The following is a 21,060-nucleotide window of genomic DNA, read 5'->3' as shown; positions in this document are numbered from 1 at the left end:
GTTTGTTGTCATCAGTTCAGAAGACGTGAAATAAAGTGCGCACATCTGTAGTAAAATGTCCCTCACACAATCCATGGATTTTTGTAAGATAAATATCCAGATATCAGATTTTCTTACTTCTGCTGACGGACCAGAAGACGTGCAGGCGGATGATGGAAGACGTATGCGTCGCATGCACCTGAAATTTCAAAGGGAAACCAGTCTCCTCTTGGCTTATTTTGAAATCCTCTGACGTTTTTCTTTACAAATCTTCATTTTGTGCTTCTAATTTGTGACCAGCGTTTTGTTTTGTTCTCTCTCTCTGCGCTTGTCACTAACCACGCAGCACTGATGAACTACAACATCCGTCTGCACATCTTCCACTTCCTAACAGTCAGCAGAAGTGAGAAAAAAGGTTTTTATTACATTTGAAATCTGGATATTTATCTTACAAAAACACATGGATTCGCTAAAAGGGGGCCTTTGTTCACCCCCTAGAGCCGTGTGAGGGACGTTTTATTACAGATGCATGCTCTTTATTTCACATCAACAGAACTGATGACAACAAACACCCGCTTACCCCCATTTAAAAGCTTGGAAGAGCAAGGATGATTTTTTATATAACATCGATTGGATTATTCTGAAAGAAAAAAAGTCAAATACCCCTAGAAAGCTTCAAGTAGAAGATGGACGAATTTTCATTCTCGGGGTAACTAACCCTTTAAGAGCAGGGGTGTCAGGGGTCAAAGGTCCACAGGGGGAAATTACAGACCATGCTTCTGGAAGGTCATTTCTCTTGGGATGTTGGCTTTTGCTCAGTTTATATGTTCTTCAGAGAGTCAAACTCAATGCAAGTCATGAGCAGGTCTAGACAAACACCAGCGCTCATGCACAACACCTTATCACACCCTTCCTTGACCTAGATTTGGTCTCAGAGAAAATGTCCCACCTCATCTTAGGGATGTCCAGGTCTCTGACTCTGCTGAGATGTCTCCTGAAAGTCCGGATGAGATCTATGAGACTCAAATTGCAGAAGCAATTTAATCTCAGGTGTCTAGGAGAAACTGTTTCGAAGAGAACTGTCTTCACTGGAAATGAGAAATGTTGAGAGGTCTTCATATCAGTTGTGTGAAGTTTTATCACATTTATGCGTTCAGCTGATAACATTTGTCTCATATTTAGATGTTTTTGCTATCTGAAGTGCTCTAACATACATGTGTAGGCATTCGAATGTCTTAATGATTTCTTTGAAATTCCTGCAGTTCTTCACACAGTTCCTTATCTTACTGATGTTTACAACAGCCTGTAAAAGACACTAAATCCATGTTTGTGTTCCACCATTGTGCAAACTTTGTTGGGGTACACAGTTTAACTAACTTCAGTTCATCCACAAGTCCATCAAAATGTTTCATAAATTCTACATGTACTTTTAAACACAGCAACTTACTGTAATGATAATTGTTATAATTATAAATAGTTATCTCTATCTCTCTTTCATGTATGTATATGTATATATTAGGTAATATAATCAGACTTTTTGATTACTTTTAACGTAACTTGTTTATCACATTGATTTGTTTAATATTAAAATGCAAAGAAAATATAATCCATTCATTGTATTCAACAACATAAAGTGAATTAAGTATTAAATAATGGCAAGGTTTCACAAACTGGGATCATGAAGGAACTGCAGTTTGAATTTAATGAAAAGCTAATAATCGAGTAAAATTAAAATAATTAATTTTAAAACAAGATCAATCAAAATAAACCACTAAAAATTGTATCATTTGTTTTCCTGTATGTCATGTAGGCAATTTTAGAAAGGAAAATGGAAAAGATGCAAACTAATTAATACATAATGAATAAATTATTGCTATATGTAATCAAGAAATCAATAAAAAGTAGCAGTAGTCTGAATACAAGTGTTTAAACATTTTGTGTGTGTGTGTGTGTGTGTGTGTGTGTGTGTATATATATATATATATATATATATATATATATATATATATATATATGTATGTACATGCACTTTGATGTACAGTTTTTCACTTTTTGTGCACCTGAACCTTTTGCAACTTTAAATTTACTTTCACTACATCCAGCACCCATGCAGGTTCTGTCCCTAGTTCTTGTTGTGCTATTATATAACTCATTCATGCATTTACAATGTGACATTTCACACTGAATGAAGGCTAAAAACTTTAAGCAAACAATATATTGAAGCACTTTTCTTTCTTTCGTAATTCATGGCGTATTTGTTTCCGCCACCTGGTCAGTGAGCCTCTCCTTTTTCCTTCCGAATGAACCAGTTTCTTTTTAACACCCTTCAATGCAACTGTCTACCTTTGGCTTTGCAGACAACAGATGCCACACACAAAAATATCTTTAGCAGGAACAGTAAATTCCCCAGCTTTTAAATCAGGTATTGTTCCTGCTGTAAAGGCCACAGGAGCTCTGGTGGATTTACAAGAGACCCGGAGGGCCGTTTAAAGCGGGATGTGTGTGGCCCGACACTCACCAGAGCTGGTTAAAATCATCAGGGCTTGTCTGTGCAGAGGGAGGAGGATGAGACACTAAAGGAAGACAAAGCTCTGAATGCAGTGCAGATGGCTGCTGGCTGGAACTTCACATCCACCGTCCACAGACTAAATGGGGCTTTAATGATGTCACTTCTGTCACTTCTTAGTGAACCAGCAGAGCTTTATTGAAATAATCTGCATTTGACAGACACTTTCAAAAAGTACATTTAAACTAAAGAACATTTAAGGTATACTTATAAGTTCACACATTCCGTGGGAATTAAACCCACGACCTTGGTGTTTCTAGCACCATTTTCTGCTGTTTCAGATGCAGGAACGGTGCAAAGCTACATGATGATAGCAGAGTTCAAATGAAACTTTCTTTGTGGCTGAAAATATCCTAAAAGACCTTGAATAAGTTTAATTTGTATTCAAATAAATGCAACAAACAAGAAATGTATTTGGTTATTTTATTATTATTTTATAAAATATTTAATTTTATTTTAGAATTATAATATTAATGTTTTGAATTAGCTTTAATTTTAGTTAAGGTTTTAGTAAATTATTTTGTCTATTTTTATATATATATATTTCTCTTTAGCTTTTGCTTTATATTGATTTCAGTTTTAGTTTGAGTAATTGTCTATTTTCAGTTTTCAGATTAATTTTTAATATTTAGCAGTTTAATATTTCTATTTAGCTTTTTCATTTCTAGTTTTAGTCATTTTAGTACCTCAACCTAAACTTATTTTCTCTCAGTTATATAAGGAAAAATTTATATTATTTATATTTTTGATATTTTTGATTGTTTGTCATGAAATAGTTATATGTCATTTCAGATAAAAAAAAACAACAACATTTTAATACTTTTAGTTTTGTAAAATAAAATAAATAGAATAAATAAATAATTATATAATAATAAATAAATAATAATAAATAAAATAGAATACTATTCATGCACATTTTAATGCAAATGTTTAATGTGTAAAACAGTCCTTGCATTTCTCTATGCTGTGTACTGTTAATGATTTTTCTTTGTGAAGCAAAAGTGCATCTGTAAAGATAGTGACTTCTGAAGTGTCAGTTTTACGGCCTTCTTGTGGGGTGAAAAGAGCTACTCATGAATATGTTTGGAATCCCATATGTCTCCTTTTTGTTAAATTACCCAGCATCTGTATTTGGTTATTGTGCAGGTAATAATTCACAGAGTAGATCTGTGTGTATCAGTGTGTTTGTCAACATAAAAAGAATACATGTAAATGTAGAGTGTGCATGTATATTTGCAAATGTGTGCATGAAAAAGTGAAGCCAGGACCACTTAACTGCAAAAGAACACACATGAAATTTGAAAGGGGAGTTTGTCTTGGGTGTAGAGATCTTTGGTCACCCAGAAAGAAAAAAACCCTGTTTAGTTTCTCATAAAGCGAACAGGTAATTCATTGTCTGTTCAGATGGAGGGCAAATATTTCCTTAACTCTTATTAGTAATGCATGAACTGTTCTAGCAGTGCTTCTGCAGAAACAAGTTTCCAGGGTACATTGACAAGAGATCAACCCCCCTAAGAAAAATCACACTACATTCCAGTCCTCAAGAACAATTGAGAATCCCTGACTAAAGAGGAAACAGTTGATGGAGACATGTATCTGCAAGTGTGAAAGCATGACATCAGTGTGTGCAGTGGCTCGCTCATTTATGCTCTGTGAAACAGAAAACCTATAATATGCTTGAGAGCGACTGTTTCCTGTTAGGCATCTCAAATTAATAGTGATGTGGAAGATTTCTCAGACCCGCATTGAAGAGATATGACAAGTGAGAACACATTATGATTTTATTTTCTTATTTTTGTAATAAGTAACATTGTATTAAGATTTACAACAGTGTATTAGCAATTCCTTTTATAAAGTTACTTAATGGCAAATTTTGGACCATTTCAAAGCATAAAAAACTGAATCTGTCAATCAGTGTTAAAGTTTAAGGTTTAATGCTTAGTGCTGCATACTGCATGCTATTTGACATGCTGTTAAAAAGGTAATGTTAGGTTTTTGTTTTGTTATAGACAACATACTATACAGTACGTACACTGGACACTGTGATGCTATCAGTGTGACATTAGGTGCACTCACTCTTTGAAGTTGGCTAATGTGGGACATCTAGTGGCTGAATGTTGCACCGACATCGCATTGAACTAGGCTTTTAACCATGCAGAGAGAGAGAATGTGAAAGAGAGAGAGAACCTTTTTGTTAAATTCATAAATTCATTTTTAAAATGGCAAAAACACAATGCAACATTACTAAAAACCTAAACTAAAAATAACATTAAAATGGAAAACATATAAAATAGGATAGTATCTTGAGATATAATAAAAATAAAATACAACTGTATTATTAATTGTATTATATTATATTGCACTCTGTAAACTTTTATATTGTATTATTTTATTGGCATGATTCAATAAACTATTTGCACATATTTCTTTGAAATCATTATCATGAACCATGTTCTTTGCATTATAATGTAAGATCTGTAGCTCGTGGGGAGTCTTTGCCACCAGAGGGCCCTTGAGAGAGACTTCTAGTGACTTGAAAATGTCCATCTGACTGATTGATATTATTACATACAGTAATGACCAATATGATTATATAATTTTTATATTATATTCTTCCTTCCTTACTAATATTCATGCACATAACATGGCACTATCAAAAGGGAGGAAAGAAAACTAAATAATGAACATATTTTTTATTTAAAAAAAAAAACAGGATCAAGGTTATTTTCGAAACTTACTATGTCGAAGGCTTAACTCATAATATTCATGAGCCAAGTTCTTAGAATGGACGACTACGAAGGCAACGTCAACTGGCATATGAATATTAATAGGCTAATCCTTCGCCGCGGACGGTCTGTGAAACCCCGTCATCCTGACCTCATTAATATTCAGGAGCTAGGCCTCCGTCATCGGATGATTTCTTGTGGGCGGCGCCTGTAGAAGGAAGAAGCGCCGTGTTTTCTACCGTGATGACAGAAAGCGACGGTACCGGCATATGAGTCGCTCTTTCCTCTGCACATACTAAACAGGACTCGACCTAGCCTCCATAGCCAAATAAAAACCTTCAGACCCCAAGAATACGTAATATACATAGTGAATACGTTTAGATTCAGAAACGTTAATGTCGGGAATTGATACACAGATAAATCATATGATGGAGACGGAGATCCACGTGCCGGTGGGGTCACCGGCGATCAGAAAATATCCGATATTCGTGGACGAGCACAATGTGACGGAGGGGGCGATGAAACTGATCAAAGAGCTCAGACCGCGCTGGGAACCGAACCTGATCCGGACCAAGGTAACGTTAGCTTCAGCTAATCAGCTCCCGGCGTCTTTAAGGCCTTTCTCTGTATATTTATTTTGCGTCTTTTAATATGTATAACGTTAAATATATATACATATATATATTTATATTTATATATATTTCACATTGGAGTATAGCTCCTAATATAGGCTAGGTGATGATGACGGTTTTTATATTTCCGTTTTCACGTCATATTGCTAGTTATGACCCCATGAGTGACGTGGCTAATTTAGCCAGCTGCTGTGGTCATGACTCCTACGTAGACTACAATAAAACAGGTATAAAACAATAAATTAAATTTTGAGTCATGCATGAGGAGATGTAGTTTGAAATGAGCCAGGAAACAGGTTTTCTCCAGCTTCCAGTGACTTTGCTATGCTTCTGAAAAAACGAGAATAAAATTAATATCTATCCATCTATCTATCTAATAAAACAATAATATTTTAAAAAAATCAATAATAAATATATTTTATAATTAATTAAAAAATGTTAGGGTGTTTAAAAAGTTATGATGGTGTGTAAGGATTATGTTCGTTTGTACTTTCGTTATTGTGTCAACGTAGTTCATGTAAATCTTTAGATCTAGTAGAGTGCAATGAGTTTGCTTAGTAAGGTGCATTGCCATAATGTAAATGTACTTTATTGTGCCGCATTTGCATAAAATATAATACATAAATCTGATTTAAATAAACCCCAAGTGTCAATACATTTTGTTGCAGGTCATGTTGAAAATCCTGTATGCACACATGCATGTTTTACATAATGGTCGATCTGGACTAAGCTGGTGAAACAGTTATATGTTTTACTTCTTTAGTTCTTGACACAGGTCGGCTGTTGCTTATCACCTCTGAATACAAGGTTTTCGGTCAGATAGAGCAGCTCCCACCTGGCGTCCTGGTTTGAAACTAGATTAGATTGACTCGACCCAAACCACGTTTGATTCAAAAGTGTGATTTCAGCCTGTTCCAGTTGCGTAATCAGATCAATGTCTCACGACTTCATTGGAAAAGGTTTATTTTCATTTAGGAGGATCACAATCTTCACACAGTTAATATCAGATATTGTAATAGTAATAAAGCAAGCCTGCCATGCAGCCTGTGAGGTAATGCAGTTGTTGAGATATCCTGAGTCACACTGACTGTCCTGCCTTATGTCTTTACCCAACGCCACACAGGCTACACACTTAACACAACTATAAACCTACATTATTGCACCGATTATCGGCCATATCTGTCGTATCGGTTTGAGTGTTATCATTTATGATGTGCACAGTGTTATTATTGTTTGTTTGTCTTTACACAGAGACAGCGTGTCCTAGTCCACGACACTAATGAATCTCACAATGACGTCCCCGAGACATATTTCACAGTAAAAGCAAGAAAAGACACAAGAATTCATATCTTGTGCTTAAAGAAATGAAGCCTTATTTTTGTGATATTAAGCACATTTTTCTCCCAAATGCTCAATGTAATACAAATGCCCACCCCCCAACCCCACAGTGGTTTTATTTTATTCTTATCACAATTTTTTTAAATAGTTTTTTCCTTATTTTTTTATGTTTTGGTAGAAAATAAATGTAATATGTTTACTAGCATTAATAGATTTAATATGTCAGAAATGATACAGCTATATTGACCTGTAAAATGCTTGCAATATGAAATTAAAGTCAGAAAAATTGAATACCGTATTTTGAAATGGAACAGTGCTTCAACCTTAGACAAAAAAAAAAAAAAAAAAAAACATTTGCATATGTGTCATATTTGATACATAAGGATTTTATGGCTTATACCGTGTGATATTTTGAGAATATGGAACTCATAGTCAAGGAGGACAAAAGACCCCTTGTTTTAGGGGCCCAAACTTATTCATATAGCCATCAATTTTATGTTTTTTTTTTTTAAATCATTTTAACATGATTTTTATAAAAAAAAAAAAAATGATGTATGCAATTATGTACACCGTAACTATAGATCCACACAACACTTTTTCAGGAAAATGATAGCAAACCTTCTGATTCATTTCTAATGTTCAGCCCATTCCTTTCAGAAGTCCTTGTTGTGAATTCAACAAAACCTCAAGTAAGTCAGCCAGCTAGATAATGTATCCTTGGTAACATTCAAATCTGCACAATACGCAACAGGGATATTCAATTATCTAAATTTGCATTAGACAAAAACACACGGAAAAAAAACTTTTCCACTGGCCCATCCTTGGTCCTGGTCCTTAAAATAGACTTCATTTTGATATTTTATTCTGAAGATTTTGGGATGACCTATGACTCGAACATGTTTTTTTTTTTTGAGATTTACCCCAATACTGTTTGGACGACAACATGAATAGTGTTTGTGCTTCTTTAAAGCCAGGATGAATGAACCTAATCCCGTTCGACCTCCACGCGGCTGGCACAGCACTGTTTACAGATAGCCAGCATAGTTTTCATCAATGAAAAACATGCATTGTGCCCAAACGCATTGTTTACAACTGCTTTGGTACAGTTATTTTAATGAAGCCAAAATGCTCAAAATAAAGCCCCTCTGTTGGCGCGTGGCATACTGATACCATTCATCAGATTACAACAAGATCTTCGTTCCACCGTTTAGGAGAGCCGCCTGGTCATGTGACACAGCAGAAAGAGTTAGACTTTGTGTTGTGGTTGTTAAGCACCTGACCTTGGCTCAACTGTAAACACTGACCATTCAGTCAGTTCTTAAGACTCAAACTATCCTGCATTGTTCATATCATTATGGTATTTAATCATATTTGCTGTCAGCAATATATCGACTTAAATCCATTTGCTATTGAGACACATTACAAGATCGAAGTGTGCAACCTTGACAAAACTGTTGAACAGTCAAAACGGCACCTGCTCAGAGTTGAATTCATCCTCTGTGCTGTACGTTGACCACTCGTGCTGTTTGTACATTAGTCATTTCAGGAATCTCAGAAATGCATTGGTGGGTGGCAAGGCCGCTGCAGTGAATTGTGGGATATTATGCTAAAAAGCATTTTAAGTCTTGCAAGTTTATCATATGCTCCATTGTGATTGACATTTCAATTATTTAAAATAGATTTTTGTGTCTTTAAAGTAGCCCCCCCCCCACCCCAAAAAAACAAACAAACAAACAAACACAATTAAATTTACTCACCCTCGGACCAACAAAGTTGTAGATGAGTTTTTTTCAGCTGTTTGGACTGACGGCACCCATTCACTGCAGAAGATCCATTGGTGAGCAGGTGAAATAATGCTACATCTCTCCAAGTTTTATTTTCTTCTGATGAACAAACAAACTCATTTACATCTTGAATGGCCTGAGGGTGAGTAGAATTTCATTTGTGGCTGAACTAACCCTTTAAATAAACATAACATGCAGTTCTTGCTGTATGATATGCATCAAATTACAGAAGTAAAACTGGTTTTGAATGCTGTTTCAAGTTGACTAAAGTTTATGTATCTTGCAACTAAAAATAGATGAGATTCCAATCCTTACTTGTGTTTGATTTGTACTTTTAGCTTTTCACCGATGGCACAACTAACAAACTGGTGGGGTGTTATGTGGACGACTGCCTCGAGGATGTGGTGCTGGTGAGGGTGTACGGCAACAAGACCGAGCTGATCGTGGACCGAGACAATGAACTGAAGAGCTTCCAGGTTCTGCACGCCAACGGTTGCGCGCCCCGACTTTACTGCACCTTCCAGAATGGCATCTGCTACGAGTTCATGCAAGGACGTGCTCTGGATACTCAAGACGTCAGGGACCCTGTGTTACTCAGGTGGGTCTGCTCAGCACACGGCACAAAATAGAAGGATCCAAATGGGTGTTCATTCTAAAAATAACACATTTATTTGGTCTTTTGACTCGGGCATTTGGGTTAGAACATAGAGTACTTCACTCTGATTTTACCTTAATGTCCATTGCCTATTTTGGCCCTTGCGACTATAATAAGGAAGTCATTAAAACTGATCTTACCTTTATTCCAAAACCCAATACTACTTGCATATTTATAATTGTACTTATTACATAATTATACCTAATTTGTTCAAATTTTAAGATATTATCCTTTAATAAAAGAATCCCAGAATGCATTGCATTGAGCTAAAATTAAATGAATTAAAAACAATACTGAAAAGGATCAGTTTACACCACCATTCAAAAGTGTGATTGTTAATATTTGTAAAATATTTTGAAAGAATGCTTATGCTCACTTATTATTTGATAAAAAAAAAATACAACAGAAGCAGTAATATTAAGAAATAATATTACAAATTAAAATAAGTGTTTTCTATTTGAATACATTTTAAAATGTAATTTATTCCTGTGATGTAAAGCTGAATTTTCAGTGTCCTTCCTCTCCAATCTACAGTGTTACATGATTTTTCAGAAATCATTCTGATTTTTGATGATTTGCTGCTCCAAAACATTTCTTATTATCAATGTTAAATTAAGATTTGCTTCTTAATAATTGAAACAGGTTTTTAAATATTGAAAAATGCTTTGTGTAAAAATGGTTTGTTGTTCTTCAGGTAGTCTAAGCTAACTGCAAATTTGAAGTGAAGTTCATGTGAACTCAGACAGAAGTGTTCATTGCCATTATGAGGGTCACGTAATCTCCTTTCAGGCACACAGTGAACCGTATCAAAATCTGCACCAGTGACCTTGGGCTAATATCCATTTTCCCACACGAACTGCTTTTTCCAGGCATTGTATTTAACCTGAAATTAAACACTTGCATTTTGACCAGCTTCTTCCTTTGTTATTATTGGCAGACTGATCGCACGTGAAATGGCCAGCATTCACGCCATCCACGCACACAACGGCTGCATCCCCAAATCCAACCTGTGGATCAAAATGCGCAAGTACTTCTCGCTGGTGGCCACTGAGTTCACAGACCAAGCTTCTAATGTCAGGTAACCCTCAAAGAGTGGGTCTCAAATCCTCAATGATCTAAAATTCAGATTATATCACATAGGTCGCAACTCAGAATCTGATTGGATGAGCCCTATAAAAGCCATTTGAAACCTCTGTAAATTTGGATTTAGACGGTGTTTGGTCTTAGACGGTATACAGATTGCATCCGTCCATCTAATCTCATGTGCAGAGCTGCTATGTCACATTATCTCCACTGTCTTCCTTACAAAACATGCTCTCTCTTAAAAGCTGGTGGCTGTTTGCATCATGACGTTTATCGGGAGTCAGAGATAATGCACATTTGAAGTAATTTACGTCATCATAACATTAGTTTCATTAAAAGATTCTTTGGTGGAGATTATACTACTGCCCTAAGTCTAATCGGAAGATTTCACGCAATAGTTTGCTGTTTCATTATAGAAATCATAAACTTAAGCAAAAAAGCAACAAATCAGTTCATTGCTGCTCTGCTTTGAGTGAGCCACTGCAGGGCAAAAGAAGATTCTAGAAATAGCTCCTTAAGCCCATTATGAAGGGAGAATGGTCACTCACACGGGCTTTCTCAGTGGTTTAACTGGATGAGTTTATCACTGTCTTAATTTCTCTTTTGTTAATCCATCCGTTAAAAGCCTGATGAAGCATTTAGTTTATACAATAGGATTCCATTTGTTAATTCTTAAGTACATGAACTGGCAATGAAAAGCACTCATTAACACTTAATTCATTTAGGTTCATTTAAGTCTTAGTTAATTTCTGGATATCATAAAACATGAATTATTATAATCCAAAGTGTGTTTGTTAATGTTATTTAATGGACTTCAGCTAACATGAACTTATTAAAGGGATAGTTCACCCTAAAATTAAAATTCTGTCATTAATTACTCACACTCATGTCGTTTCAAAAAAGACCTTCTTTTATCTTCGGAACCCAAAATGAGATATTTTTGAAGAAATCTGAGAGCTTTCTATAGATGGTAACACAACTGACATGTTCAAGGCCCAGAAAGGTAGTAAGGACATATATAGTCCATGTGACAAAAATAACTTCTTTCAACAATTATTCTCTTCGGTGTCATTATTCGTTGCACGTTCACAAGAGTACCACGACACACACGTGTGGTGCTGCTGAAACAGGAGCCGGCATCTTGACATATTCAAAATAAATTCAGATTTATATTCAGACTGTGGAGATTATGCTTGGGGATAAAGGGAGCGTATTCTACAATTTTGGACCAACAATACAAAAAGCTTGATCATCTTTCAACTTATAACTAAACTAAGATATTTTGGAGATAATTCATTTAGAGCTTTAAAAACAAAAAGCAAAAAAAAATAAAAAATGTAAATAAATTATATAATGAATCAGCAGCCATTGCAAAGAGTGTAATATCGGGGTAATTTGATCGAAATTCTGAGTGCCAGTCAAAAATCTGGCAGCTGCATTTTGAACCATCTGAAAATAATTAATATTGGATTGACTCATTCCAATATAAAGAAATTTACAATAGTTAAGTTAGTGTTGTCACGGTACCAAAAATTCAGTATTCGGGGTACCTGTGAAAATCCTCACATTCTCTGTACCAAAGCAAAACACACAAACATGCTAATTGAACAACATTATTTTTTATTAATAACGTTAAACAAACATAAAAAGTACAAAACCAGTGCAAAACCAGTTTTCCACAAGTAATAAAATTATTAAAAAAATCTAAACAAGTTTCACCCAGAGGTTTTTGTCTTATTTCTGCTGCCGCTGAAAAACAACTGTGGTCTGTTTTAGAGTTTGCTGGGGTGTTTCATGATCTTCATCAGCCTGTAGCTGTAAAAGGAAAATATGATATACGTGCAATTGGCTGAGTCTGACCAATTGCAACATTAGATCATTGACACAAGCTAAAATATATATTTTCAGTAAATAACAAACCTCAGCTTTTATAATAAATTTAGATAAGATTACATATGTAAAGTGTATATCCAATAAACTGTAGTATTAAAACACTTTACAATAAGATTCCATTTGTTAGGTAACATGGCCTAACAATAAACAATAAATATAGCAATTATTCTTCTTACTAATACATAAATCACAAGTTCATTCTGTTAAATTTATTTAATGCCCGAAGAACAAACGTGAATGATCAAGTGTTTGTATTAAACAACATTCACAATCATTAATTATTGTTGTAAAAATATATGGTTCTCTGTGGTCTCTCAAACTTTGCAAATGTTAAGCCTTAGACAATAACCTTAATTGGATTTATCTATACTAATCTGTTGATCAAATTTGAGGGCAGAATCAAAAATAACACCCACCATAGTATTTTACATAGGAGACCAAATCTCCTAGGTCGCTATTAAAAGTATTTGAAACACATTGCCCCAAACATAATAACCTCAGTTTTGCAATTGTTAAAATTTCTTTAGGGGCAAATACATTTGTGTGTACACAGCATAAAAGTGAAATGAAAGCACATGTTTAGAAAGAATAGTACCCAAAGGAAGCATATACAACCATAACAAAACAGGGGCCAGAATGGAGCCCTGAGGGACTCCATTATCCAAAACAGAAACAGAAGAAGAAAACCCTTCAAGACAAACAGAAAAAGTTCTATCATATAGGACTTAAACCAGTTAAGAGTTCCACAGAATCAAAGTCACCACTTAAATCTAAAAGTAGGAGTATAACCGAATCCCCTGAGTCAACAGACAACACAATATAATTATAAACATTTAATAATGTTAACGCAGTACTGTGATATTTTCTAAACCCAGATTAGAATTCTTCAAAACCACTATTTAGCTCCAGAAAACTCTGCAGTTGTTCCAAAACAACTTTCTCTAAGATTTTAGAAATAAAAGATCTAGTGAGTCTATAACTAGAGAGGATTGTTAGGTCAAGATTAAACTTTTTAAGTTTAACGGTTACATGTTCTAGGTATTTAGGAACAACACCTGTGAGAAGGGACTTATTTATTATTCACCTCTGCCATGTTTAGGAAATGTGTGCCATTATTTTACTAAGTGAATATCATTATTGTTATCAGCAAACTTTATTTTCCCCTAAAAATTTGTCAAATACTCTTGACTCTCTGTTTGTCATGTGCTTGAATCACTCATCTGTTCTCTGTTTTCTCTGAATTAGAATTCAGCAGGAAGTCCCCAGCCAGGAAGTTTTAGAACAAGAAATGATGTGGATGAAGGAACACCTGTCACAGCTGGGTTCTCCTGTAGTGCTCTGTCACAATGACCTGCTATGCAAGAACATCATTCACAATGAAAAGGAAGGTGAGTTTAGCTTGTGTACACCATGTCAAGTTGAAATCAAACTGTATTTACTTTTATAATAAAAGTGACTCATTATGTACATAAGTTTGTATTACAAAAGTGAGTAATACTTTATAAAAATCTTGCTCTGCCTCTTAAACCGCTTTCTTATTGTGTAACCAAAGACATGTGGGAGGGGAAATTTATATTCATTATTTCATAGCCTACATTTCATGTTCAGTTCAACTCCTATGGATGGGAGTAATTTTTTGTGTGGGTTTTTTATAGAAGTCTTTTATGCTCAATAAGGTAGCATTTGATCAAAAAAAAGAGTGTAAGTTGTGAAATATTCAATTAATATTGAATTAATATATTTTAAAATGGCATTTAATTCTGTAATGGCAAAACTTATTTTTCAGCTTCATAACACCAGTCTTCCATGTCACATGATAATTCAGAAATCATTCTAATAGACTGATGTGATACTCAAGAAACATTTGTAATTATCAGTGTTGAAAACAATGTTTTTGTGAAACATTTTTTTTTTTCAGGATTCTTTGATGAATAAAAAGTTCAAAAGAATAGGATTATTTGAAATAGACATCATAAATATCTTTACTGTGGACTGTGGCTTTTGATCAATCAATCAATCAATCTAGCGTGTCCTTGCTAAGTAGAAGTGTTAATTTATTAAAAAAAAAAAAATCTTCCTAACCCTATACGTTTGAACTGTAGTGTATAAAATGCTTCATTCTGCAACTCAAACAAAGAAATATTGACTACACCATAGAGCCAAAGTCTTAACACTTTTCACCTAAGGCATTACATTTTGTGAATTTGTTTTAAAAGGCACTCAATTCTAATATTTAGTTTTACTTGCTACAAATCAACACCTTTTGCTTTTTTCAGGTCATGTTCGGTTTATTGATTATGAATACTCAAGTTACAACTACCAAGCATTTGACATTGGAAACCATTTTAATGAATTTGCAGGTGAGCAGCATTAAAATGTCATTCATAAAATTAATCCTCTGGGGTTTTGTATTAATGTCTTTTATACGTGTTTGTATGTGTTTATCAGGCATGAGTGAACCAGATTTTAACCTTTATCCCAGTCGAGAAATGCAGTTGGACTGGTTGCACACTTATTTGCAGGCCTACAAGCTCTCTATCAAGAAAGGTGAAGAGGTGAGCCAGCATGAACTGGAGACGCTCTACGTTCAGGTCAATAAATTTGCTCTGGTGAGTGTGCAGAGGATCATAGAGGAGGAGGATCAAGTTTTCATAATGCTGCATTTTTGAAGTCTATTCCAAGGATTTGGATTACAAGCTTTCTGCATGTTGATTGGTGTCAGTGTATGTGTATGGAGTGAGCTGGAAGGCTTTGGCCTAAAGTTCTTGTTCTTCCGCTTTGGCAGGCTTCACATTTCTTCTGGGGTTTCTGGGCCCTGATCCAAGCCAAGTACTCCACCATCGAATTTGACTTCCTCGGGTAAGCAGCATACCCAGTTCAGCAAGCATTGCATCTCTGTGATGTAGGAGGGTTTATTTACAGGCGTAAAGATCATTATCAACTCTGACTGTGTTAAGAGAAATGGGTATTACTGGCAGATAAAGAATGTACAGTAAGTGATGTGTAAGTGGCGGCAACTCATGCAGCCAGTAAACAAGCAAGTTTTAGTTCCAGAAGATACTTTTGTAATCTAATATAAAGTTGTATACTGGAAATAAGTCTTGGTATTTCATTATTGGACAAGTAAGACCAGAATTAGATATTTCATTAAAAAAAATGCTAGTATAAGTAGTATGTGGTGATGCATGTTATGGATATCATAATATAAATCGTATTAATACCCTGAAAATATAATTATAATATATAGGTCTCCAGGTAATTTGTCACTTTAATATCAAAAGTAAAAACCATTTGGGTCTAAATTATCGATTTTATGCCAAAAATCATTAGGATATTAATTAAAGATCATGTTTCATGAATATATTTTGTAAATTTCCTACTGTAAATTTATTAAAACTTAATTTCAGTAATATGCATTGCTACGAATTAATAAGGGCAACTTTAAAGGCGATTTCTTTTGACCCTCAGATTCCAGATTTTCAAATAGTTGTATCCCGGATAAATATTTTACCATCCTAACAAACCGTACATCAAATGGAAAGCTTATTTATTCAGCTGTCAGATGATGTATAAATCTCAGTTTCGAAAAATTGACCCTTATGACTGGTTTTGTGGTCCAGGGTCACGTATCTGTTGATTTCTTCAACGTTTAGAAATGAATGGTACACGATTTATGATAGAATAGTCCCACAGCTATATATTTTTCTTTTTTTTTCTTCTTTTTTTTGCACCTGCAGCCTGACTTTGACACTCGACCTAAACCGCACTTGAAATCTTCAGTGTTTTGTATCTGTAGCAAATTGAAACTTTACTCAAGGTACTCTAGTTTTGGTTTTTTGGAGGGGGTGAGTTATGTTATCCGGAGGCTGAGGATATTTTTGTAGGAATCGTGACTTACTTTTATTAATCTGGCTCAAGTAATATATTCTGTAAGCTTCCTCCATTGCCAGTTTCCAAGCAACAGGTCGTGAGTCCACTCAGACTGCACCTTTTAACAACAAATCACTGCCTGCACAGATGAGATTGGGAGGGATCCTACAGCCTGTTTAAAAAAATCAGCCTTGTAGCATGTAGGAAAAGGTTAAAGTCAACAAATAACCAGGTCTCAAGCCAAAATGCCACAAAAATTGACATTTAAAAAAAAAATTATCTTTAAATATATCTCCTTATAAAGGTTAAAAACATTATTCGGGATTAATATGAGCTACAATAAAATTTTATTAATTTCTGATTTAAAAAAGAAAAGTTCATTTCTGACAATATTAGTTATTGTGTCTTATTCCTAATTTTGACTTTAAGCTCTGATTCTGTCATACTCTTTTCCTAGGTACGCCGTGCTACGTTTCAATCAGTACTTCAAGACCAAACCTGCTGTAATGGCCCTGGAGATCCCCAAATGAGACGTCAAGATGGAGAGGAGAGTGCTGGTATCTGTTGACCTCATCATTGACCGTTTCACTATGGAATCAGAGGCCTTTTTAGTCAGAGAAGGGTATGAGGTGCAGCAGGGGTGAGCACTGGGACATCTTATGATTGGTTGACAACTTGTCTGCCAAGTCATAATACCACAAATTCTTGATTCCTTTTTCAAACACTATGTTTCTCTTTGGGACTCAACTTTTAGTTGATCAACTTTCCCTTGAAATGAGTGTGTTATTTATGTTTTAATTACAGATTATTTATTAATTATCAGTAGGCACTTGTTTTTCACCAAAGTAGTCTTTGTGCTCTTGGAGCCGACTTTGCTTTGGGACTTCTTGTTATGGGTTTTGCGGTGTGAGAGCCATAGCAAACTTATGCAGAATTGGCTGTGAAGGAGGCCTGCAGTGATGTTGATATCGTGGGCATTGACTAACACGAAACATTCAGCCTGTGGCATCATAATGCTCATCAAACGGATGTGGCCCACCGTTGTTTCTTTTGCAATGACAAATGCTCGAAGTCCAAAAAAATGGGGTTATGTGTAAAAATCTAGGCTGGTAATACAAAAGTTTCTGTTTAAGAGCTAAGAAGTTGACTCAGGAGCTAAATAGTTACCAAGGTCAAAATCCTACCCTGTTCCGCACTATTACGCACTTGAGCAAATGACTCAAACCCTGCAATTAGTCCTCTCTAAGTCACTTTGTATGAATGACGTCAGCTAAAAGGCAAGTAACCAAGTAAACATTGAAGTCAATGTGACCTCACTCGAGACATTCCCAAGAAGTCAGGTCCACCAGACCCCTCAGCGTCTCCTCAGCCACATTTCCACCGATTTAGCTTTTAATGTTTGTGAGGAGTTCTGCTGAATTTTCCACTCGTCACTGGCTGTGGTGTATTACCACCTGCCTCCCTCTTCCCCCTCCTTCTCTCGCTGTCTGTCCTAAATGCGTTTGCATCACCTGGCAGAGCTCGAACTGAGATTTGAAAGTCATTATCTGCTCAATGAATACTAAGCTCATTCCTAATCTAACCCCACCAAACGTCAAATGAATGGTTTTCCAAAACTGGAGAAGGGGGCAATATTTATGTAAAAGGGTTTTTTGTAGTTTGATTCAGGTCACCATCTGTGAGGACTCACTGTCCTGGAGTGAAAAAGACAAGATTATTAAAGTTTAGAATATTTATTGCAGATTTAGGGATCTAAATGAATTGCCATTTCAGTCTTTAAATACCTGGACTGTTTGGTTGTATGTGGTTTTCAAAGTCTTTTCAAAGCATTTTGAATTACAGTTAGTTTTAGTGCTGTTCATCTAATATTCTGTCACCTACAAGAACATAATTTCCCATTTTTCCAGTCTTCTGCTTGATTTAATTTCTTTGTTGCATATATTATGCTTTCACTGTAAAATGATGTCTGTTTTTGTCCGTGTTAAACATTTCAGTAGAAACTTGCTAAAGCCCGACAAAGCACAAAATCAGCTGTTTATTTTGTCGTGCGTATTGAAAATGCCAAGAATTGCACCATTTTGGTAACTCCAGCTGTAATATTGTACTGTAAATGAGAGGTAGAGAGATATTTGTGGGAATCTGTCAAGAACATGTCAGGTCATATACACAAAAGGAAAAATAAAAGATATTTTTTGAAAGGAAAGTAAGCCTTGTTTGTTACGGTTAATTGGATTTAAACATTATTTTCATGACAATTTAAAAGGAAAAATTCTAATTACTGTATTACAGTATTGAAAATACTTCTTAAGAAGTATGAGAATAAAAAAAAAAAAATGTGGAGGCATTAAAAGAACTCGGGCAGAGAAATTAGCTAAATTATGAAAATGTCAGTCTGCAAGAAAAAACATATTCCATTATCTTTTAATGCAAAATTAAAAATTTTGATTTTCCTCATAACTATTGTCATAAAATGTGACCTGAATATGTTTTTGTGCGATTCATTCATTTTGAGCATCACTGGAATCTTTCTGGCAGCTTGTTGAACCCAAGTGTCCTTTTATTGACTGACCAGATCAGCCCCTGGTCAGTTAGTACAGAAGTCATTTTCAGACCGTCTTGAAGTTAAAGCTGCATGTTGTGTAAATCTCTGAGGTGTCTCTGGCTCTGTGTCAGGAGCAGGTTAATAATGAAACGCTCGGAGCCCCAGGCGACGACTGAAAGCAAGAGGCCCTTCAACAAAACCATGAATAATTTTGTAGCCGATGATTCTCTAATGAGTTTGAACTGCCTGATAGCTCTGTGCTCATATACGGTGTTCAGATGGTGTTCACTTTTTACTGCTTCAGTCTAACATTTGAGTTGCAGTTTTAAGGTGAATTTTCAGAAAACATTTCCAGGTTAAATTTCACCATACAAATTAAAGTCAAAGTAATAAATAATACTTTTCATTCAGAAAATGCAAAAAAAATGTCTGAACATTATTTTTTAATTTAACTCAAAACAAAAATACTGTAAATCTATTACACAACTGTGCTATATAATTGAATTAGTTTTACTTGCATTACAGTAAAATGCAACATTTATTAGAATTACAATAAGCCACTGGGATTCATTTTTATAATGAGAAAAAAAGGTCCTAGAATTCGCTTAATGTTCTTTATTCATAATTCATATTTTATATACTCTTGACAGTTTCCACAAGATACTACTTTTAAGATCAACTAATGCATTTTTACATCTTTCTCACCTTGTGGTCCATGATGACTGATGACTGAGAACCATTTATATAGGTTTCATATCCCTTACATGCATGAAGAATGTTATAAATTATAATAAATGTTGTTCATATAACAGGAGGGCAATTGCAAGATTTTTTTTTTTAGATGTGCATATGTGAGTGTGCGTCCACCAGAAGGGCACAACTTCTGTAAAAAAACATTTTCATTTATGATATGAAGGCTATTTCTAATGTAAATGGGGAAATGTTTACAAACACTATTCCTGTTCCTGGAAAGTTTAAATATTGTTGAACTGAGATTATATCCCCACCCTTAACATCTTAGTGTGGCTACAGCTGTTTATTCCTTTAGAATGGAAATGGTAACATCTGAAGATATTTCATAGCACCACCCCCATATATAATATTAATTATCATCTCTATTATTTGAAATGACCTTGTAAATATCCGTGTTTAAACCTCTGCTCTTAAAAGGGATGTTTACAGGAAGCATCTGTGTCGGGATTTGCGTTTTGTTTGCTGTATTGAAAGCATACCAAACAAGTCGGCTTCACATTGTGCGCTTTATCTGAGATCGGCTCTTTTGTGAATGTACTGAAGAAATGTACAGAATATGTTTCATTTATACTTGCATCTTTAGTATTTCTACTTGTTTTGTATATTTAACTGAGCGGGGAGTGTGTTGGATCGTTGGGCCCCAGCGTGTGTTTGCTGGAGACCGATTCTGATAAGGATTCTGTAAATACTGTGAAATATTGTGAAAAATACTGTACAATGCTTTCGCTTCTATTCAACTGTGAGGAGATTAATTTAATAATTATTCTAATTTTCCATTAAAATGTCAAGAGTTTCATCTAATTGTGTGCAAATGTCATTTTTTTTTACGTTATAATAAACCTGTAATATGCATTAAATGCACATTCTGCGTGAATCACTGTATTTAGTTAACCCTATTAGTTATGATTATGACATGGTCATTATGCTAAATGTAGTTATGTTTATGACTTGGATTAATAATGAGCATTTACTGAATCCAGTTGTTCGCTCCAAAAATAAAAATAAAAATATTCTGAACCACAGAAGTAAACATAATTTTTTTTTTATTTATGCTTCAAAAACAAACCACAAAAAAAATCGCTTGGAAAAATGCAACATACAGAAGAAAAAACATACACCTTTAAATTATACACTTTTATAAACAAAATAAATTCTATATCTATATTTTACAACAGCTGGTTTTGCAACAGTTGTCCAGATTGCGAATCATATTTTTTTCCCCCTCATGGGTTCATTCCA

General features: G+C 34.9%; 1 protein-coding gene across 1 annotated transcript; it reads left to right on the top strand.

Annotated features, from left to right (window-relative positions):
* Positions 1-5,460: 5,460 nt before the first annotated feature.
* Positions 5,461-20,622, top strand: LOC113110844 (ethanolamine kinase 1). The gene is made up of 8 exons (XM_026275071.1): positions 5,461-5,846; positions 9,364-9,623; positions 10,618-10,758; positions 13,902-14,044; positions 14,933-15,016; positions 15,105-15,265; positions 15,442-15,515; positions 16,984-20,622. Exons 1-8 carry the CDS (start codon positions 5,667-5,669, stop codon positions 17,054-17,056), a joined length of 1,116 nt encoding a protein of 371 aa, XP_026130856.1. The 5' UTR covers positions 5,461-5,666; the 3' UTR covers positions 17,057-20,622.
* The last annotated feature ends 438 nt before the right edge of the window (positions 20,623-21,060 follow it).

Source organism: Carassius auratus, chromosome 11, assembly GCF_003368295.1.
Source record: "Carassius auratus strain Wakin chromosome 11, ASM336829v1, whole genome shotgun sequence".
Classification (NCBI taxonomy): Eukaryota; Metazoa; Chordata; class Actinopteri; order Cypriniformes; family Cyprinidae; genus Carassius; species Carassius auratus.
This window is presented reverse-complemented; position numbering and strand designations above follow the sequence as displayed.